Genomic DNA, 19,591 nt, shown 5'->3' with positions numbered 1-19,591 from the left:
GTGAATAATTTAAGAGGATTATTATGAATTAATGAGACAGACATTTCCGCTTTTATTTTTTAAACTATATCAATATAAATATATAAATATATACATATATATGAAATCTTTTTAATTTTGATCTACATGGTACAGTACAACTGAAGCGATTGTTCAAAAACGAATATGTTAGATTTTGTGTGTTTCAACTCTTGTAATGTCTTAAAAGACAATGGTATCAAGTTTCTTTTTGTATTTATTTTGTGTTACTGAAAAATGGCTTGAAGAAAACATATCTTAGCAAATATGAATTTAATGATTAAAGATGTGATTAAATCTTGAATAACTCATTTTGTTGCCCACAGGGTGTTCACACATGTTCACTATGAATAAAGCTCAATTACTCAATATCTGACTTTCAATTTTAAACATGTTGAAGTAGTTCTAATCTCTTATTAGAAATACAGTTTGCCAAGCGTTTGTCAAGTTAGGATAATTGGATACAGTTGGCCAATTACTTCCAATTTCAGTATTAGGATAGTATCATGTAATATATTGATTATTGATTGCTTGCATGATTTCACATTCATTTGAACAACTGCATAAGTAGGAAAACCCTGCCTTCCACATCTGCAGAATTCATTTAATATATACTAGGAGAGCGGTCTAGTGCACAGCTACTTCGACAAAGAGTTCGCTTTCGCTGACGCTACTATTTTTGTACCCGCACAGCGCCGTAGGTCAGAGCTCATCAGCGACCTTACAGACAAGGATCTTTCTGAAATGTCATAAAAAATGATATATATTTTTCCTTGTGCAAGATATTGCTATTATCGGTGAGTTTGCTTTGTTTTGTATATATGGCAAAGTGCAACTGGCTAGTATTGTGGAATAAATTAGCTAGCTAATACAATGTATCATACTTAGCTAACGTTAGCTAGCAACTCATTCCAAAGTGGCTACCTGATTCGTTAAGATTAGCTACTGAAAACTTCAGGGGAGAGCTCGCCAGTCTACTGTACTGTGTTCTTCTTTGCCACCAATGTTATAGCTTACCCGGCGTTATCAATTATGTATATTAATATCCTAACGTTAGTTAGCTATAGGAAACCCAGCTAGCTAGCTATATCCTGAACAAGATTCCACATGGCCCTCGTATAGGCTGTTCTGTTAATATGGATGAAGTAGAAATGTCATCTCTAGAATTGAAGCAGCATGCACCTTACATTTTAGGAACAACATATCTATAGTTAAACCAACAACCTAATAATTCCTGCACATTCTCTGCCTTTCAGCTTCTGAGGTGGATGTCTGTGGGATCATTATGCCATGTGGCTAGGCTACGCCATCTCTCCCTAGCCCTCCATAGGCAGGTCCACAGAGCTCGGCATCTGCACAACGCTTATGGAGAACCTGAAACGGAGGGACTCGATGAGGAGGATGGGAGGGAAGGGGTACATCCTGGGGGCTACAGGTTACAGTACAACCCCTCCTCTTACTATCGGCCTCAGCATGACCCTGGAGCCTCCGTGAGCAGGTTGGAGATGGAGGAGCAGTGTCAGTCCACCGTCACCTCTGCCTTCAGGCAGCTGAGTAACCGCTACAGTGTCAGCTCCTCACGCCGCCTATCCAGCACCAAGAACACTCTGCTGGACCTGGCCTTCAACAGAGGCACTGGGGCTAAGGCAGAAAGGGCACCCCGCTACCGCACAGAACCCCTAACCCCAGACGTCAAAGGCGACCCCCGTGCCTTCCAGACATGCCGCCCAGAGTACTCAGCCATGACCCTTGACCTGTCCCAGCGGCCTGCCCCAGTCCATTCCAAGCAGGCCTTTTTCCTGCTGCACAAAGTAACCATCCTGAAGGGCAGCATGGAGCCTGTGGATGTAACTGGTTTCCTCACCAAACTTAGCCACCTGCACCCTGACCAGACACCTTTAGTGAGGGGTGACACGCGTTTCATCATGCTGCTCCGCTACTCAGTGGAAAACCTGAGTCACTTCAGCCACTCCCAGCTACTGAAGGTGCTGAGGTCGTTCGTTTGGCTGGGCCTGCCCCCCACTCACAGCATGCTGGGGCTGTATGAGGCTGAGCTGGGCCGCAGGGCCGGGGAGATGGGCCTCCACCAGCTGCTGTTGGCTGCAGACCTGTGGCGCTGCCTTAGGAGGTCTGTGCCTCAGTACCTGCAGTGCCTGTATGACTGCGCCAGCCTGCACTTAGGCCAGGTAGGTGTCCCTGAGATAGTCCAGCTTCTGTATGTGATGGGGGAGGGCAGGCACTGCCCCAAAGAGCTAGTTCACCCCTTAGAGCAGATACTGATGCGTCACCTGGACCAGCTGGAGCCAGAGGAGGTAGGTGCTGTGTGCCTGGGCCTGTTCAAGTCCCAGACAGCACTCTCGGAAGGATCGGTGAACCGGCTGGTGGACAGGGCCCACTCGGTTGTGTATGAGATGAGTGACTTTGCCATGGTGAATGTGATGAAGCTGCTGCGTTTTAGCTACCTGGACCATCGGGCTTGGCTTGAGGTCATGGCGCATGAGGTGCCTCGCCGTGCCCCCAGCATGGGCGTCCAGGGTCTGATGCATGTGGCACTGGCCTGCTCGTCCCTGCATTACCGCAACGAACGCATCCTCCTGGCTGTTGCTGAGCGCCTGCCGTCGTTAGCGCCACACTGTCGGAGCAAAGACTCGGGCAAGCTGATATGGGCCTTTGGGACCCTAGGTGTCTTGCCCAGCCAGTGCCCTAACTTCTACCCCAGCCTCATTGAGGCCCTCCGGCAGAGAGAGGATGAGTTCCAGCGCTATCCTGAGCACCTCCTAACCGGCCTCCTCGGCCTGGCATTTATCTGTCAGCTCCCTGAGGACCTTGTGGCGTTAGCTTTGAGCCCCGAGTTTGTTAGCCTAGCCACCAGGTCCAAACAGCTGGATCTGAAGAAAGACTTGTTCACTCTGGATGGGACGGTGGCGTTGGAGCTGCCTCACTGGACTGGCCCGCGGCTGAGTAGAGAGCTGCGGGAGGAGACAACGGAGATTCTGTGGCGCTTTGCCCAGAAGGACGTGTGTCAGAAGGTTGAGGTCCTGGAGGCAGAGGCTGTGTTACGGGACCTTTTGGGTGGAGAGGAGTTCGTGAGCAAACGAATGATCCTGCCTCACACCCGCTCCATCGACCTGGAGGTGCATTTGAACCCTGTCGGACAGCCGCTACCTGTGACCTCAGTGCAGACATACCCCATTTCTTCTGGCTCTTCTACTCAGGGCTGGGAAAAGATCAACACAGGAGTCACTCTCACCGAGGACCTTTTGACTCAACTTACCAATGGCAGAAAGACCCCCCTTCCCCCAACCCAAGCTTTTCAACTGCCCCTCCTCCGAAGGACAGAGCCGGATGAGGGAGGGGGGCTGTTCAGTGTGGGAGTCGATCTGACGGACGGGCTTGTGGGGACTCTGACCAAACGTAACAACCCAGGCCCACTCCCCAGGGACTCCCACAAAGCCTCCATAGCCCCCATCAGACTGGCCATCCAGGTGACGAACAGGAACCACTACTGCTACCGCTCTCCACAGCTGCTGGGGCTGCACGCCATGAAAAGGAGGCAGCTGAAGCTGACTGGATACCGTGTGGTGGAGCTGCCTCACCGTGAGTGGTTCCCTCTGCTGAGGCGAACCCACGCTGAGAAACTGGCCTATATGCACTGCAAGGTTTACGGCACCCTTGACTGACGTGTTCACATATGTTTTTTTTAGTAAGCTTATGGGCAATCCTTGTTGAGAGGCTGTTGAATATAATGTTAGACTTTTACCTTGTCATCTCGGGGATTTGATCCAGCAACCTTTCGGTTACTGGCCCAACACTCTAACCACGAGGCTGCCTGCCACCCCTGATCAGTGTGAGAGGTGTCAAAAATAAATGTTATGACTGCAAGATTTTGAACAGCAGCCAAACATGACTTCTGCATGTTCTTCATGTGTGGGATGGGACATTTTTTGTTGCTAGGCCTAAGCTAAATGGTAAAAGAGGATCTATTAAGCGAACGTAATGTATGAATACTTTGAATGTACAGTACATATCACTTCCCCACTGTTGACATGTTTGCAGTATTCCATTAAATGTTTGATGGTCCATTAAAAACCGCTTCAGAGAACTCATTTTAGTATCTTCTGTGTCATAACTCGGGGTGGTAGGCGACATGCAGTACCTTCGGGAAGTATTCAGACCCCAGCTTTATTCTAAAATTGATTTAAATTGTTTTTTCCCCCTCATTAATCTACAAACAGTAGCCCATTTTTTAAAAACAGTTTTTTATTAAAAGTAAAAAACAAAAGACATTACATTTACGGAAGTATTAAGACCCTATACTCAGTACTTTGTTTGATTGGGTTCAAGTCTGGTTTCTGGCTGGGCCACTCAAGGACATTCAAAGACTTGTCCCTAAGCTACCCCTGCATTGTCTTGGCTGTGTGCTTCGGTTCGTTGTCCTGTTGGAAGATGAACCTTCGCCCCAGTCTGAAGTTTAGTGCACTCTGGAGCAGGTTCATCAAGGACGTCTCTGTACTTTGCTCCGTTCATCTTTGCCTCGATTCTAACTAGTCTCCCAGTCACTGCCGCTGAAAAACAACCCCACAGCATGATGCCGTCACCACCATGCTTCGCCGTAGGGATGGTGCCAGGTTTCCTCCAGACGTGACACTTTGCATTTAGGCTAAGAGTTCAATCTTAATTTCATCAGACTAAGAGATTACTTTTTCTAATGGTCAAAGTCCTTTTTAGGTGCCTTTTGGCAAACTCCAAGCGGGCTGTTGTGTATTTTACTGAAGAGTGGCTTCAGTCTGTCCACTCTACCATAAAGGCCCGATATGTGGAGTGCTGCAGAGATGGTTGTCCTTCTGGAAGGTTATCCCATCTCCACAGATGAGCTTTGTCAGTGACCATCAGATTCTTGGTCACCTCCCTGACCAAGGCCCTTCTACCCCAATTGCTCAGTTTGGACCGGGTGGCCAGCTCTAGGAAGAGTCTTGGTGGTTCTAAACTTCTTCCATTTAAGAATGATGGATGACACTTTGTTCTTGTGGACCTTCAATGCTGCAGACATTTTTTGGTACCCTTTCCCAGATCTGTGCCTCCACACAATCCTGTCTCGGAGCTCAACTGACAATTCCTTCGACCTCATTGCTTGGTTTTTGCTCTGACGTGCACTGTCAACTGTGGGACCTTATATAGACAGGTGTGTGCCTTTCCAAATAATGTCCAATCAATTGAATTTACCACAGGTGGACTCCAAGTTGAAACATCTCAAGGATGATCAATGGAAACCGGCTGCATCTGAGCTCAATTTCGAGTCTCATAGCAAAGGGTCTGAATACTTTTTTTGTTTGTATAAATTTGCAAACATTTCAGAAAACCCCATAATGACAAAGCAAAAACAGGTTTTGTGTGTAGATTGCTGAGAATTTTTTTAAATCCATTTTAGAATAAGGCTGAAACATAACAATGTGGAGGGTCAAGGGGTCTTATAACTTTCCGAAGGCACTGTAGCCTATCAGACTCCCCCCCCCCCCGATTTTATGGGTTTTTAATATTGCGATATTTGACAGCTTATAACCTTACGTTTTGTGCCATTTACCCCCAGTCCAGCTGTCTATACAGTATAGATATCTGATTCATGTCTACCACATATGTGATTTGGCCTAAAATGTTCTATTATAATTCGCCAACCCCTAAATCCAGCAGTTCTTTTTTCTCCCAGCTATGTATTTCTGCTTCACTATGCACATGCATTCATGTATTTCATTTAATTAAGAAAAGTTATGAGGTTTTCATGTTATTGAGTGGAGGCACATATGTGAAGGGTTTAAATTACCATTTGTTAATGTTAATCAGGAATTCAAAGTAGGATCTTAAATCTAAAGCCCATGTGCCCTTTTGTACGTGCAGGAAATTAAAATATTCTTGATTCACTGTTCATCCACCTGGTTCTCCAGATTTGAGTTATTAGTGTGTGAGTTTGTTTGCGTGTGGGTGAGAGTAATCGAAGGCCAAGCGTACAAAATGAAGAACACTAAACGATAATCAGAGGTGTGGTGCAACTTCATGACCAGAATTGATACGCCTTTATTTATCCAGTTGTGTTCTTGAGGCAGGAAGTATAAAAAGGGACAGCATGTTTTATTTATAGGAGATTTTCTATTCGCTACATGTCAACAACTATACATCCTTTACTTTGACAAAGTGTTTTAAATCAGAAAAAAATTACACAAGGCATGGCATGAACAATTACCGTCAACATGAAGGTTTTCACATTTGTCATAGCCATATTCTTCATTTCATGTGTTAATTTACAAAACACTAATGGCCCTTTTTAAAAGAGGCTATTCAGTCAAGAAATAGGTTGTGCCAAATCTTACAAAAGTCTCAACGCATCACTGTACATTTGACTTATGTCTCTCTGAATGAGGTCGTTCGAGTGTGACAGTGTTTCAATGTTTTCTCAATAGACCAAAGACTTCACCTTACAATGTCAGCTGTTTCTTATAGAGAGCAGGGTCAATCATTCTCTGAGTCTTTTGATACTTGGTGACCCAACTGTTCTCCATCATGTTTACTCGTTCTATGAAGGTCAAAGCTTTTCAATGTCCCTTTGAACTTAACAGCATGCACCAACACAATAAAAGTGTCCGTGCCCTTAGTCCACGTTTGTGTAAGCCAGCGGACCCACTGACCTGACTGACCAACTGTGGTTAAACCGGGGTCATCTGTACAATGCAAGACTATGTTAGCATGCCGAGCTAAAGCCTAGGCATTAGCTTTGGAGGCTAGAGCAAGTTGTCAGGTCTCAAGGAAAGGATACTCATCATTCGACCGTAGTTCACTGAACCACCTGTTACATAACCAGACCTTAATTGGTCTGACCTGGTCAGGGAAAAACTCTGGCCCTATGCCCAATAACTGGAAGGAATGGAGGAAGGTGAACATTTCTACACACCAATTTGGCCTGTCATGCTGGGTTTCTCAATTGGCATTGCATAGCCTCAACGTGACAGAAATTGTGAAATTTTGCCATTGCGAAAGCTGTTATTTGTCACTTTGGAATGTGGTCACTAGTGAATTGTTTAACATGCTTTTGTCTTGCACTTGTCTCTTTTGCTTTCTGTGATTTAAGAGATTCTTAAGTGTGTCTTATCCTTTATCCTGCCCGTGTCTGCGTGCCCCACTCCGTGTCTATCCTCCACGTCAATATACCCTTCCTTTTCAGGAGGAGACGAAGCATGAGTCAGAACTGTCCTTGGAGAGGAAGTTGTGATGTTCTTTTCTCCCTATAGCCATATCCACTACGTCTTGTGTTTGTTCCTCATGGATTCAAGTACTGAAAATACATCTTTGCCAATATTGTTCCTTCAACCTACATACTGGAACTGAATAAATATCTGTCCTACCTTTGTGTAAGCATTATACAGGATCAGCCATAGTAATACGGCACACTCTTGCTCAAGGGCACATTGACAGATTTTTCACCTTGTTGGCTCGGGTATTCGAACCAGCGACCTTTCGGGTTACTGGCCCAATGCTGTTTCTGCTAGGCTACCTCCCACCCTGTCGTATGTCCGTCATGTGAATATTTGACATAGTATGTAGCTTATTTTTGAGGTATTGACATTAAGTGGGGATGTTTCTGAACAAAATCACGAGAATGTTCAGGAAAAAAAGTGACTGCAGTGATATTTTTATTTTTTTCACCTTTATTTAACTAGGTAGGCTAGTTGAGAACAAGTTCTTATTTACAACTGCGACCTGGCCAAGATAAAGCAAAGCAGTGTGACACAAATAACAACACAGAGTTACACATGGAGTAACAAACATACGTCAATAATACAATAGAAACAGTCTATATACAGTGTGTGCAATGAATAGGCCATAGTGGCTAAATAATTACAATATAGCAATTAAACACGAGTGATAAATGTGAAGAATATGAGTGTGCAAGTAGAGATACTGGGGTGCAAAGGAGCCAAATAAATAAAATAACAGAATGTGGATGAGGTAGTTGGATGGGCTATTTACAGATGGGCTATGTACAGGTGCAGTGATCTGTGAGCTGCTCTGACAGCTGGTGCGTAAAGCTAGTGAGGGAGATACGAGTCTCCAGTATCAGTGATTTTTGCAGTTTGTGTCAGTCATTGGCAGCAGAAAACTGGAAGGAAAGGCTTCCGAAGGAAGTGCAGTTAACTCTAATGAACTTATCCTCTGCTCAGAAGTAACTCTGGGTCTTCCTTTCCTGTGCCACCAGTTCCATCATAGCGCTTGATGGTTTTTGCAACTACACCATGGACTAGCTCACTCTCCCTGCCTGTCTCATTACACTACAATCAGTGCCGGCTGCAAACAATGATCAGCGGGAAAATCCACATTTCCACATTTTTGATGCTGTATTTGTAATGATATAAAATATAAGCAGCAGATTCACCAAATGGTTTCTGTGCCAATGCACCATACATAACCAATGCAACACCACAATCAAGTAGAGTATGTCAATCTCGACAAACAGACAATACATCACTCCCTACTCAGCATTGGTTTAAGAATCTCTGATTGTAATGAGACTTTTTGGTGTTTTGTAACCGATGTCTCGATTAATCTAATGGCCATTGCATAGTTTGGATGCTGGAATTATTATTTTTTTTTCTCCCCAATTTTTAGTTACCATCTTGTCTCATCTCTGCAACTCCCGTACTGACTCGGGAGTGGCAAAGGTCAAGAGCGATGCATCCTCCGAAACATGACACAACCACGCAGCACTGTGTGTTGGAGTAAACACTGTGCACCTGGCGATAGTGTCAGCATGCATGTGCCCAGCCCACAACAGGAGTCGCTAGACCACGCTGGCCAAACCCTCCCCTAACCCGGACGAAGCTGGGCCAATTGTGCGCCGCCCCGTGTGTCTCCCAGTCACGGCCAGCTGCGTCAGAGCCTGGGCCTGCTGGGAACATAAGCCCATGTGGCCACATTATATAGGAGAATGATGATCGGCAGCAGACAACGCATCAGAAGTAAAAAAATACAGCCAGACTGGCCTGCTGCTGTGCCATTCTATAATCTGTCGACCCACAACGGATCCAAATGGAATGAAACATAAAAATAAGAGGGCTTTCACGGCATTATTAAAATTATATTTTCATGCAATTATAGTTCATGAGTGGCACAGCGGTCTAAGGCACTGTATGCATCTCAGTGCAAGAGGTGTCACTACAGTTCCTGGTATGAATACAGGCTGTATCGCATCCGGCCGTGATTGGGAGTTCCATAGGGCGTCGCCAGGGTAGGCCGTCCTTGTAAATAAGAATTTGTTCTTATCTTACTTGCCTAGTTAAATATTTTTTTTAAATGCAGAATTGGAGTGTTGTTGGTTAGTCTAGGTACGCTACGTTTATTGTCCCAAAATAGGATCAATAGGAGAGCTTTTTGAACTGTGTCTTGACTGTTATTTCATGCGCAATGACGCACCTGGCCTCTCGGCTGCCAATTAGATTTGTGAAGATTTGAAAGATTTTGTGTGGTATGATTGCTAGTTAAGGTATTGCAGATATTGACTAAAACTACCACTATAGTTTACTAAATGGTGCTTTTGTAAAGTATTTAGACACCTTGACCTTTTCCACTTTTTGTTGTTACAGCCTTATTCTAAAATTAATGAAATTGTTTTTTTCCTCAGCAATCTACACACAATACTCCATAATGACAAAGCAAAAACAGGTTTTTATACATTTTTGCAAATGTATAAAAATAGAAAAAAATGGAAATATCACATTTACAGAAGTATTCAGACCCTTTACTCAGTACTTTGTTGAAGAACCTTTGGTAGTGATTACAGCCTTGAATCTTCTTGGGTATGACGCTACAAGCTTGGCACCCCTGCATTTGGGGAGTTTCTCCCATTCTTCTCTGCAGATCCTCTCAAGCTCTGTCAGGTTAGATGTGGTGCGTCGCAGCACAGATAATTTCAGGTCTCTCCAGAGATGTTCAATCGAGTTCAAGTCCGGGCTCTGGCTGGGCCATTCAAGGACATTCAGAGACTTGTCCCGAAGCCACTCCTGCGTTGTCTTGGCTGTGTGCTTAGGGTCGTTGTCCTGTTGGAAAGTGAACCTTTGCCCCAGTCTGAGGTCCTGAGCGCTCTGCCACCACCATGCTTCACCGTAGGGATGGTGCCCATTTTCCTCCAGACTTGACACTTGGCAATCAGGCCAGAGTTCAATCTTCATTTCATCAGACCAAATAAACTTTTTTCTCATGGTCTGAGAGTCTTTAGGTGCCTTTTGGCAAACTTCAAGCGGGCTGTCATTTGCCTTTTACTGAGGAGTGGCTTCCTTCTGTCCACTCTACCATAAAGGCCTGATTGGTGGAGTTCTGCAGAGATGGTTGTTCTTCTGGAAGGTTCTCCCATTTTGACAGAGTAACTCTGGAGCGCTTTGAGAGTGACCATCAGGTTCTTGGTCTCCTCCCTGACAAAGCCCCTTCTCCCCCAATTGCTCAGTTTGGCCCAGGTGGCCAGCTCTAGGAAGAGTCTTGGGGGTTTCAAATGTTTTCCATTTAAGAATGATGGAGGCCACTGTGTTCTTTGGAACATTCAATGCTGCAGACATTTTTTTGGTACCCTTCCCCAGATCTGTGCCTTGACACAATCCTATATCAGTGCTCTACAGACAATTCCTTCGACCTCATGGCTTGGTTTTTGCTCTGACATGCACTGTCAACTTCGGGACCTGATATAAACAGGTGTGCCTTTCCAAATCATGTCCAATCAATTGAATTTACCTGAGATGAGATGCATGCAGTGCCTTAGACCGCTGTGCCACTCGGGAACTATAATTGCATTAAAATATAATTTTAATAATGCCGTGAAAGCCCTCTTATTCACAGCAAAGTGTCTGAGTACTTATGTAAATAACGTATGTTTTTATTTGTAATACATTTGCAAACATTTCGAAAAACCTGTTATCGCTTTGCCATTATGAGGTATTATGTGTAGATCAATGAGGGAAAAAAAAATATTTAATCCATTTCAGAATAAGGCTGTAACGTAACAAAATGTGGAAAAAGTCAAGAGGTCTGAATACTTTACAAATGCACTTTAGATAGAGGGCAGGATAGACAGTTGACTATATGGACCTGTGGTATAGTAAGCACATGGAAAAGAGTAGTGCATATGGGAAGTACCAAAACACATTTATAGGGGAGGCACATGCAAGCAGATGAGGACATTATATTGTAAAATCTGCAAATGCAAATCACAGGAAAAAAGCACTACCCTCCTCTGTGCTCAATAAAAAAACAACGCTCCCAAAGCAACAAAAAAAGGTAGACAACCCTCCCCTCTTTTGGACCAGACCAGACCCCACCCCAGTAAATGTTGAACTGTCCCTTGCTAACCAATCTTACTCTGTATTAAATGATGTCATCAACCCCATACATCATGTTCCTTCGATCAAGGCCTTTGGTCACCTTGGTTGGGGTTCAATGGTTAAACAGGCACAATAGAGTGCGGGGAACAAAATGTATTAATTCATCTTTAAAATCATTCTCTGTGAGATTACCAATGTGGTTCGAGGGCCCATCCAACTAAGGTTAGTTCCTTCAGTCGCCTTGAAGGAAATGAGTAAATTCCTGAGAAAAGACCATGCTTTATGTGTTGTGGCCTTTAAAGCCTATTGGATATTTGCTGTCATTATCCATCCACTATCTAGAGTTAGCTCTGCACAATGTCAACAAAGTACTGATGCAAAATAAATGTTTGTGGGGAGTTGTGAAGGTAAACATTTTATACCAGATTTAAACATTTTATATCTCTCTCTGGTTCTATTTCAGCAAGCTACATACAGTTGCAAGAAGAAGTATGTGATCCCTTTGGAATTACCTGGAATTCTACATACATTGGTCATATTTGATCTGATCATCTAGATCACAACAATAGACAAACACAGTCTGCTTAAACTAATAACATACAAACAATGATATGTTTTCATGTCTTGATTGAACACACCGTGTAAACATTTACAGTGCAGGGTGGGGAAAGTATGTGAACCCTTGGATTTAATAACTGGTTGACCCTTTGGCAGTAATAAACTCAACCAACAGAATTTTGGTCCATTCATCTTTGCAAAACTGTTTCAGTTCAGCAATATTCGTAGTATGTCTGGTGTGAACTGCTCTTGAGGTCATGCCACAGCATTTTAAAATCAGGTTGAGGTCAGGACTCTGACTGGGCCACTCCAGAAGGCGTATTTTCTTCTGTTGACACCATTTTGTTGTTGATTTACTTCTTGTTTTGGGTCGTTGTCCTGTTGAACTTCAATTGGCGGACAGATAGCTTTACATTCTCCTGCAAAATGTCTTGATAAACTTGGGAATTCATTTTTCAAATCAAATTTTATTTGTCTCATTCACATGGTTAGCAGATGTTAATGCGAGTGTAGCGAAATGCTTGTGCTTCTAGTTCCGACCATGCAGTAATATCTAACAAGTAATCTAACCTAACAATTTCACAACAAGTACCTTATACACACAAGTGTAAATGCCTTACGGTTGTGGGCGGAGCAGTTGCCGTACCAGGCGGCGATGCTCTCGATTGTGCATCTGTAAAGGTTTGTCAGTGTTTTTGGTGACAAGCCGAAATTCTTCAGCCTCCTGAGGTTGAAGAGGCGCTGCTGCGCCTTCATCACCACGCTGTCTGTGTGGGTGGACCATTTCAGTTCGTCCGTGATGTGTATGCCGAGGAACTTAAAACTTTCCACCCTCTCCACTACTTTTCCGTCAATGTGGATAGGGGGCTGCTCCCTCTGCTGTTTCCTGAAGTCCACGGTCATCTCTTTTGTTTTGTTGACATTGAGTGTGAGGCTATTTTCCTGACACCACACTCCGAGGGCCCTCACCTCCTCCCTGTAGGCCATCTCGTCGTTGTTTGTAATCAAGCCTACCACTGTAGTGTGGTCTGCAAACTTCATGATTGAGTTAGAGGTGTGCATGGCCACACAGTCGTGGATGAACAGGGTGTACAGGAGAGGGCTGAGAACGCACCCTTGTGGGGCCCCAGTGTTGAGGATCAGCGGGGTGGAGATGTTGTTACATACCCTCACCACCTGGGGGCGGCCCGTCAGGAAGTCCAGGACCAAGTTGCACAGGGCGAGGTCGACACCCATACCCTCTTGTCCAGATTGGTTAGGGCAGTGTGCAGGTTGATTGCGATTGCATCGTCTGTGGACCTATTGGGGCGGTAAGCAAATTGGAGTGGGTCTGGGGTGTCAGGTAGGGTGGAGGTGATATGGTCTTTGACTAGTCTCTCAAAGCACTTCATGATGACGGAAGTGAGTGCTACGGGGGCGGTAGTCATTTAGCTCAGTTACCTTAGCTTTCTTGGGAACAGGAACAATGGTGACCCTCTTGAAGCATGTGGGAACAGCAGACTGGGATAAGGATTGATTCAATATGTCTGTAAACACACCAGCCAGCTGGTCTGCGCATGCTCTGAGGACGCCTGCAGCCTTGCAAGTTTTAACACGTTTAAATGTTTTACTCACGTTGGCTGCACTGAAGGAGAGCCCACAGGTTTTGATAGCGGGCCGTGTCAATGGCACTGTATTGTCCTCAAAGCGAGCAAAGAAGTTGTTTAGTTTGTCTGGGAGCCAGACATCTTGGTCGGCGACGGGGCTGGTTTTTCTTTTGTAATCCGTGATTGACTGTAGACCCTGCCACATACCTCTCATGTCTGAGGCGTTGAATTGCGACTCTACTTTGTCTCTATACTGACGCTTAGCTTGTTTGTTTGCCTTGAGGGAATAGCTACACTGTTTGTATTCGGTCATGTTTCCGGTCACCTTGCCCTGATTAAAAGCAGTGGTTCTCACTTTCAGTTTTGCGCGAATGCTGCCATCAATCCACGGTTTCTGGTTGGGGAATGTTTTAATAGACGCTGTGCATCGGTACAACATCACCGATGCACCAATGCACTTGTTAATAAACTCGCTCACCAAATCAGCGTATTCATCAATGTTGTTGTTCGACGCTATGCGGAACATATCCCAGTCCACGTGATCGAAGCAATCTTGAAACGTGGAATCGGATTGGTCGTACCAGAGTTGAACAGACCTGAGCACGGGTGCTTACTGTTTTAGTTTCTGTCTATAGGCTGGGAGCAACAAAATGGAGTCGTGGTCAGCTTTTCCGAAAGGAGGGCGGGGGAGGGCCTTATATGCGTTGCGGAAGTTAGAATAACAACGATCCAGTGTTTTGCCAGCCCGTGTCGCGCAATCGATATGCTGATAAAAATTTAGGGAGCCTTGTTTTCAGATTAGCCTTGTTAAAATCCCCAGCTACAATAAATGCAGCCTCAGGATATGTGGTTTCCGTCAATGATAGCCAGCTCTCCAGGCCCTAAGGCAGCAAAGCAGCCCCATACCATGATGCTCCCTCTACCATACTTTACAGTTGAGATGAGGTTTTGATGTTGGTGTGCTGTGCCTTTTTTTCTCCACACGTATTGTTGTGTGTTTAGCTGACACGCTAGGATTCTTCTTAACCTCATTGAGCATTCTGCACTGTGCTCTTTGTAGGACGGCCACTCCTAGGGAGAGTAGCAATATTGCTCAACTTTCTCCATTTATAAACAATTTGTCTTACTGTGGACTGATGAACATCAAGGCTTTAGAGATACTTTTGTAACCCTTTCCAGCTTTATGCAAGTCAATAATTCTTAATCTTAGGTCTTCTGAGATCTATTTTGTTCAAGTCATGGTTCACATCAGGCAATGCTTCTTGTGAGTAGCAAACTCAAATTGTGTGAGTATTTTTTATAGGGCAGGGCAGTTCTAACCAACTTCTCCAATCTCGTCTTATTGATTGGACTCCAGGTTAGCTGACTCCAATAAGCTTTTGGAGAAGTCATTATCCCTAGGGGTTCACATACTTTTCCCAACCTACACTGTGAATGTTTAAATTATGTATTAAATATAGATAAGAAAAATACAATAATTTGTGTGTTTTTAGTTTAAGCACACTGTGTTTGTCTGTTGTGACTAAGATGAAGATCATAAATGCAGGTATTTCCAAAGGGTTCACATACTTTTTCTTGCCACTGTAACTGGAAGGTAACCAGAATATTATTCCTTTTTTCACTGCATTTGGGGCAGCAGGTAGCCTAGTGGTTAGAGTGTTGGGCCAGTAACCGAAAGGTTGCTAGATCGAATCCCCAAGCTGACAATGTACTAATCTGTCATTCTGAACAAGGCAGTTTACCCACTGTTCCTTGGCGATCATTGTAAATAAGAATTTGTTCTTCACTGACTTGCCTAGTTAAATAAAAAAATATATACAATTTCACTGCACTCAGAGACAACGGAATAAATGCGCTAAAGGAGTCAATAGAATGCAGATGTTCCGTTGACCAGATTGGAGCAACTTCAACAAATCTGATCTAACAAAGTGGATATTTGTCAAATCCGTCATGTTTGATGTATTGTAACAGTCCCTTAATGTGGTTACTTAAGTCCGATTTGTCTGTTTTCGCTGCATAACATGTAGAAGTTCTCTTTTCAGGTTTAGTATAAATGACTGCTAAATGCTAACTCCCGTTTTTATAAACTGGTTAGCATAGCTACCATACAGAAATCAGTGGTGGTAGTCAAATTTAGTTTGTTAAGGGATTTTTATGAATAATGACTAAATTATTTATACATTTAAATCAGAACGAAAACTAAACAGAATACTACTATGTTACTCTATGGATGTATGAATCTTATTATAATCACAATACTGAATGTAATGTGTATAGTTTTCGTCAAGAATTAGAAGGACTTTCTGTTCCTTGTTAGAAAATAATGGAGCTATCGTCAGACTGGCTGGAATGCTGTGTTCCTTACAAGACATCCTGTCTCTACCCAGGGAGGGGAGAGACCTTGGGCTAGTAGTAGATTGTTTAACAGGTGGCAGACAATGTGGGAAGGCTTGTGAACTATATTGCCATTGTATCTGAGAGGAGAGACATTTATGACAAAATAGTAGGTATATAAACTAATGTACATGATTTTATATGTAGTACTCTCGAGAATAAATGCTATTGATTGATTTTGAGACTGGTTTCTGTCCATTTTATGCAAATAAGTACCTACAAATTCTTAGAAATGGGCAGAGTGTTTTAATTGAATTGGTTGTTGAACATATAGGAATGAAATTCCTTTAACAAGTTTGAACTGTAATGCAGTTGATTGGTAGGGATGATCTGAACATGTGTTTAGGGTTGACATCCATACAAGCATTATACTCCGATCTTCACCTCAACATAGTGAGAAATACACATTATTAATAAATATTCTAAATGTAGGCAAATGTTACTGGGGGGCAATAAGGAGACAGACTCAGGGTCTTTCCCCCACGTGTTTCCATTGTTTTGGTCAAGTTCGATTGACCTCTTTACCGCATCTATACAAGAAGGCGTGCTTTTCTGATCTTGTTCTTCTAAAACTCTTCTAAAACTCTCTAATATGCGTGACACGGGGTTTAGTTTCTTGGCAATGACATTGTCTAGGCCACAAGCAACATGGATAAAGGTGGGTATGACGCATTTATTCAATTACGTCCCGATTTCCTAACTACTTTGTTTCCTATGTCCTTCTCAAAGCAGAGGACGTGTGCCAGAGGCCGCTGGTCCTTTTAAGTGGATTGTCAAATTGAAATGGAAGTGTGTCATGACATAGAGTCACTGAAGGATGTGGAGGGAGTTATAGAAGAGGTTGTTTGCAAAGTTTCCAGCTCTGTGCTCAAGGCTCAGAAACAAATAGACTATTGTGGAACGGAAATCTCATTTTCATATACAGTGAATAATTTCAATGACAGGGCTTCATGATAGACAACAGATTGTTCACATGAAAACCATGATAAAGGGCAGGAAAAATAGGTTGACTTTGGGCTCTATTCAATCAGATCCACTTTAGCCTATGTAACAGTATAGACTTTACGTCCGTCCCCCCGACCTGGGCGCGAACCAGCGACGCTCTGCACCCGTCAACAGTCACCCTCGAAGCATCGTTAGCCATCGCTCCACAGAGCTGCAAGGGGAACCACTACTTCAAGGTCTCAGAGCAAGTGACGTCACCGATTGAAACGCCACAACGCTAACTAGCTAGCCATTTCACATCGGCTACACCTACATCTGCATAGCGGATGTTTAGGCCGTGTCAGAGGCGGAACTGCGTTAGAGCTATCAAATCTGCAAGTGGCTTCTGACATTAGCTTATACCTAAAGCCAACATTGTCATTGGCTGCACGGAGTTGCATTACCAGAAATCCCATTCAGCCTTGTTTACAAGTTTGAACACTGGAAGGTGAGATGTAATTTACACCATGACTAAGATGATATAAATCCTCATTTTGTTGAATGATTTTTCAATTTGAGCTTAATTATTTATATATAGCCTCCACTTTCTTGTTCTGAACTTCTAACGTGAGTGGGGCAGGTGTGGCTTCATGACAATGATCGCAAGAGCAGCTGCTAACCCGATTGGACAGCTCCAAACGCAGTTCCACCTCCCAACAAAAACATCTGCAATGCTGCTATGCGGGTGTCTGCTTGTCACCATTAACTCTTGATCTGATTGGATCTAGGCCTTAATGTTTGGATAATTGTTTTTTCATTAATTATTAGTTTAAGGTATATATAAAGTATATCAATACATTTAACGCATACATTATTTATTGCATTTTTTTTTTTAAATGAGGACATTTAAAATGTGTATTTCAGTTCAAACAGGAAGAAATTTTGTTAAGTTACAGCCTCATTCGAAAATGTATTAAATCAATTAAATATTTTTTTTTTATCAATCTACATACATAAGTAGTCAGACCCTTTGCTATGAGACTCGAAATCAAATTATATTTGTCACACACACATGGTTAGCAAATGTTAATGTGATTGTAGCGAAATGCTTGTGTTTTTAGTTCTGACAGTGCAATAATATTTAACAAGTAATCTAACAATTCCCCAACAACTACCTAATACACACAAATCTAAAGTGGTGAATGAAAATATGTACATGTAAGTATATGGATGAGCGATGGTCGAGGGGCATAGGCAAGGTAAACTAGATGGTATAAAATAGAGTATATACATGTGATATGTAATGTAAGATATGTAAACATTATTAATGTGGCATTATTTAGAGTGCATTGTATAAAGTGACTTGTGATCTATTTACAGTGCCTTGCGAAAGTATTCGGCCCCCTTGAACTTTGCGACCTTTTGCCACATTTCAGGCTTCAAACATAAAGATATAAAACTGTATTTTTTTGTGAAGAATCAACAACAAGTGGGACACAATCATGAAGTGGAACGACATTTATTGGATATTTCAAACTTTTTTAACAAATCAAAAACTGAAAAATTGGGCGTGCAAAATTATTCAGCCCCTTTAGTTTCAGTGCAGCAAACTCTCTCCAGAAGTTCAGTGAGGATCTCTGAATGATCCAATGTCCAACGACTTACAGCTGTAATCGCAGCAAAAGGTGGCGCTACAAAGTATTAACTTAAGGGGGCTGAATAATTTTGCACGCCCAATTTTTCAGTTTTTGATTTGTTAAAAGTTTGAAATATCCAATAAATGTCGTTCCACTTCATGATTGTGTCCCACTTTTTCTGTTGATTCTTCACAAAAAAATACAGTTTTTATATGTTTGAAGCCTGAAATGTGACAAAAGGTCGCAAAGTTCAACGGGGCCGAATACTTTCGCAAGGCACTGTATTAAAGTGGCCAGTGATTGGGTCTCAATGTAAGCAGCATCCTCTCTGAGTTGGTGATTGCTGTTTAGCAGTCTGATGGCCTTGAGATAGAAGCTGTTTTTCAGTCTCTCAGTCCCAGCTTTGATGCACCTGTACTGACCTCGCCTTCTGGATGGTAGAGGTGTGAACAGGCAGTGGCTCAGGTGGTTGATGTCATTGATGATCTTTTTGGCCTTCCTGTGGCATTTGGTGCTGTAAGTGTCATGGAGGGCAGGTAGTTTGCCCCCGGTGATGTGTTGTGCAGACCGCACCACCCTCTGGAGAGACTTGAGGTTGTGGGCGGAGCAGTTGCCGTACCAGGCTGTGATACAGTTCGACAGGATGCTCTCGATTGTGCATCTGTAAAAGTTTGTCAAGGTTTTGGGTGACAAGACACATTTCTTCAGCCTCTTGAGGTTGAAGAGGTGCTGTTGCTCCTTCACCACACTGTATGTGTGAGTGAAAGGAACTTAAAACTTTCCATCTTCTCCACTGCTGTCCCTTCGATGTGGATAGGGGGATGCTCACTCTGAAGTCCACGATTATCTCCTTTGTTTTGTTGACGTTGACTGAGAGGTTGTTTTCCTGACACCACACTCCGAGTGCCCTCACCTCCTCCCTGTAGGTTATCTTGTTGTTGATAATCAAGCCCACTACTGTTGTGTCGTCTGCAAACTTGATGATTGAGTTGGAGGCGTGCATGGCCACGCAGCAGTGGGTGAACAGGGAGTACAGTAGGGGGCTGAGCACGCACACTTGAGGGGGCCCCAGTGTTGAGGATCAGCGAAGTGGAAGTGTTGTTTCCTACCTTCAACACCTCGA

At 43.5% G+C, this 19,591-nt stretch overlaps 1 protein-coding gene across 1 annotated transcript; it reads left to right on the top strand.

Moving 5' to 3' along the window:
• The first annotated feature begins 646 nt into the window (after positions 1–646).
• LOC118385262 (FAST kinase domain-containing protein 5, mitochondrial) lies at positions 647–5,941 on the top strand. Its single transcript, XM_035772250.2, has 2 exons — positions 647–815; positions 1,275–5,941. Exon 2 carries the CDS (start codon positions 1,287–1,289, stop codon positions 3,696–3,698), a length of 2,412 nt encoding a protein of 803 aa, XP_035628143.1. The 5' UTR covers positions 647–815; positions 1,275–1,286; the 3' UTR covers positions 3,699–5,941.
• Positions 5,942–19,591: the final 13,650 nt, after the last annotated feature.

Source organism: Oncorhynchus keta, chromosome 6 (genome assembly GCF_023373465.1).
Source record: "Oncorhynchus keta strain PuntledgeMale-10-30-2019 chromosome 6, Oket_V2, whole genome shotgun sequence".
NCBI classification, from domain to species: Eukaryota; Metazoa; Chordata; class Actinopteri; order Salmoniformes; family Salmonidae; genus Oncorhynchus; species Oncorhynchus keta.
This window is presented reverse-complemented; position numbering and strand designations above follow the sequence as displayed.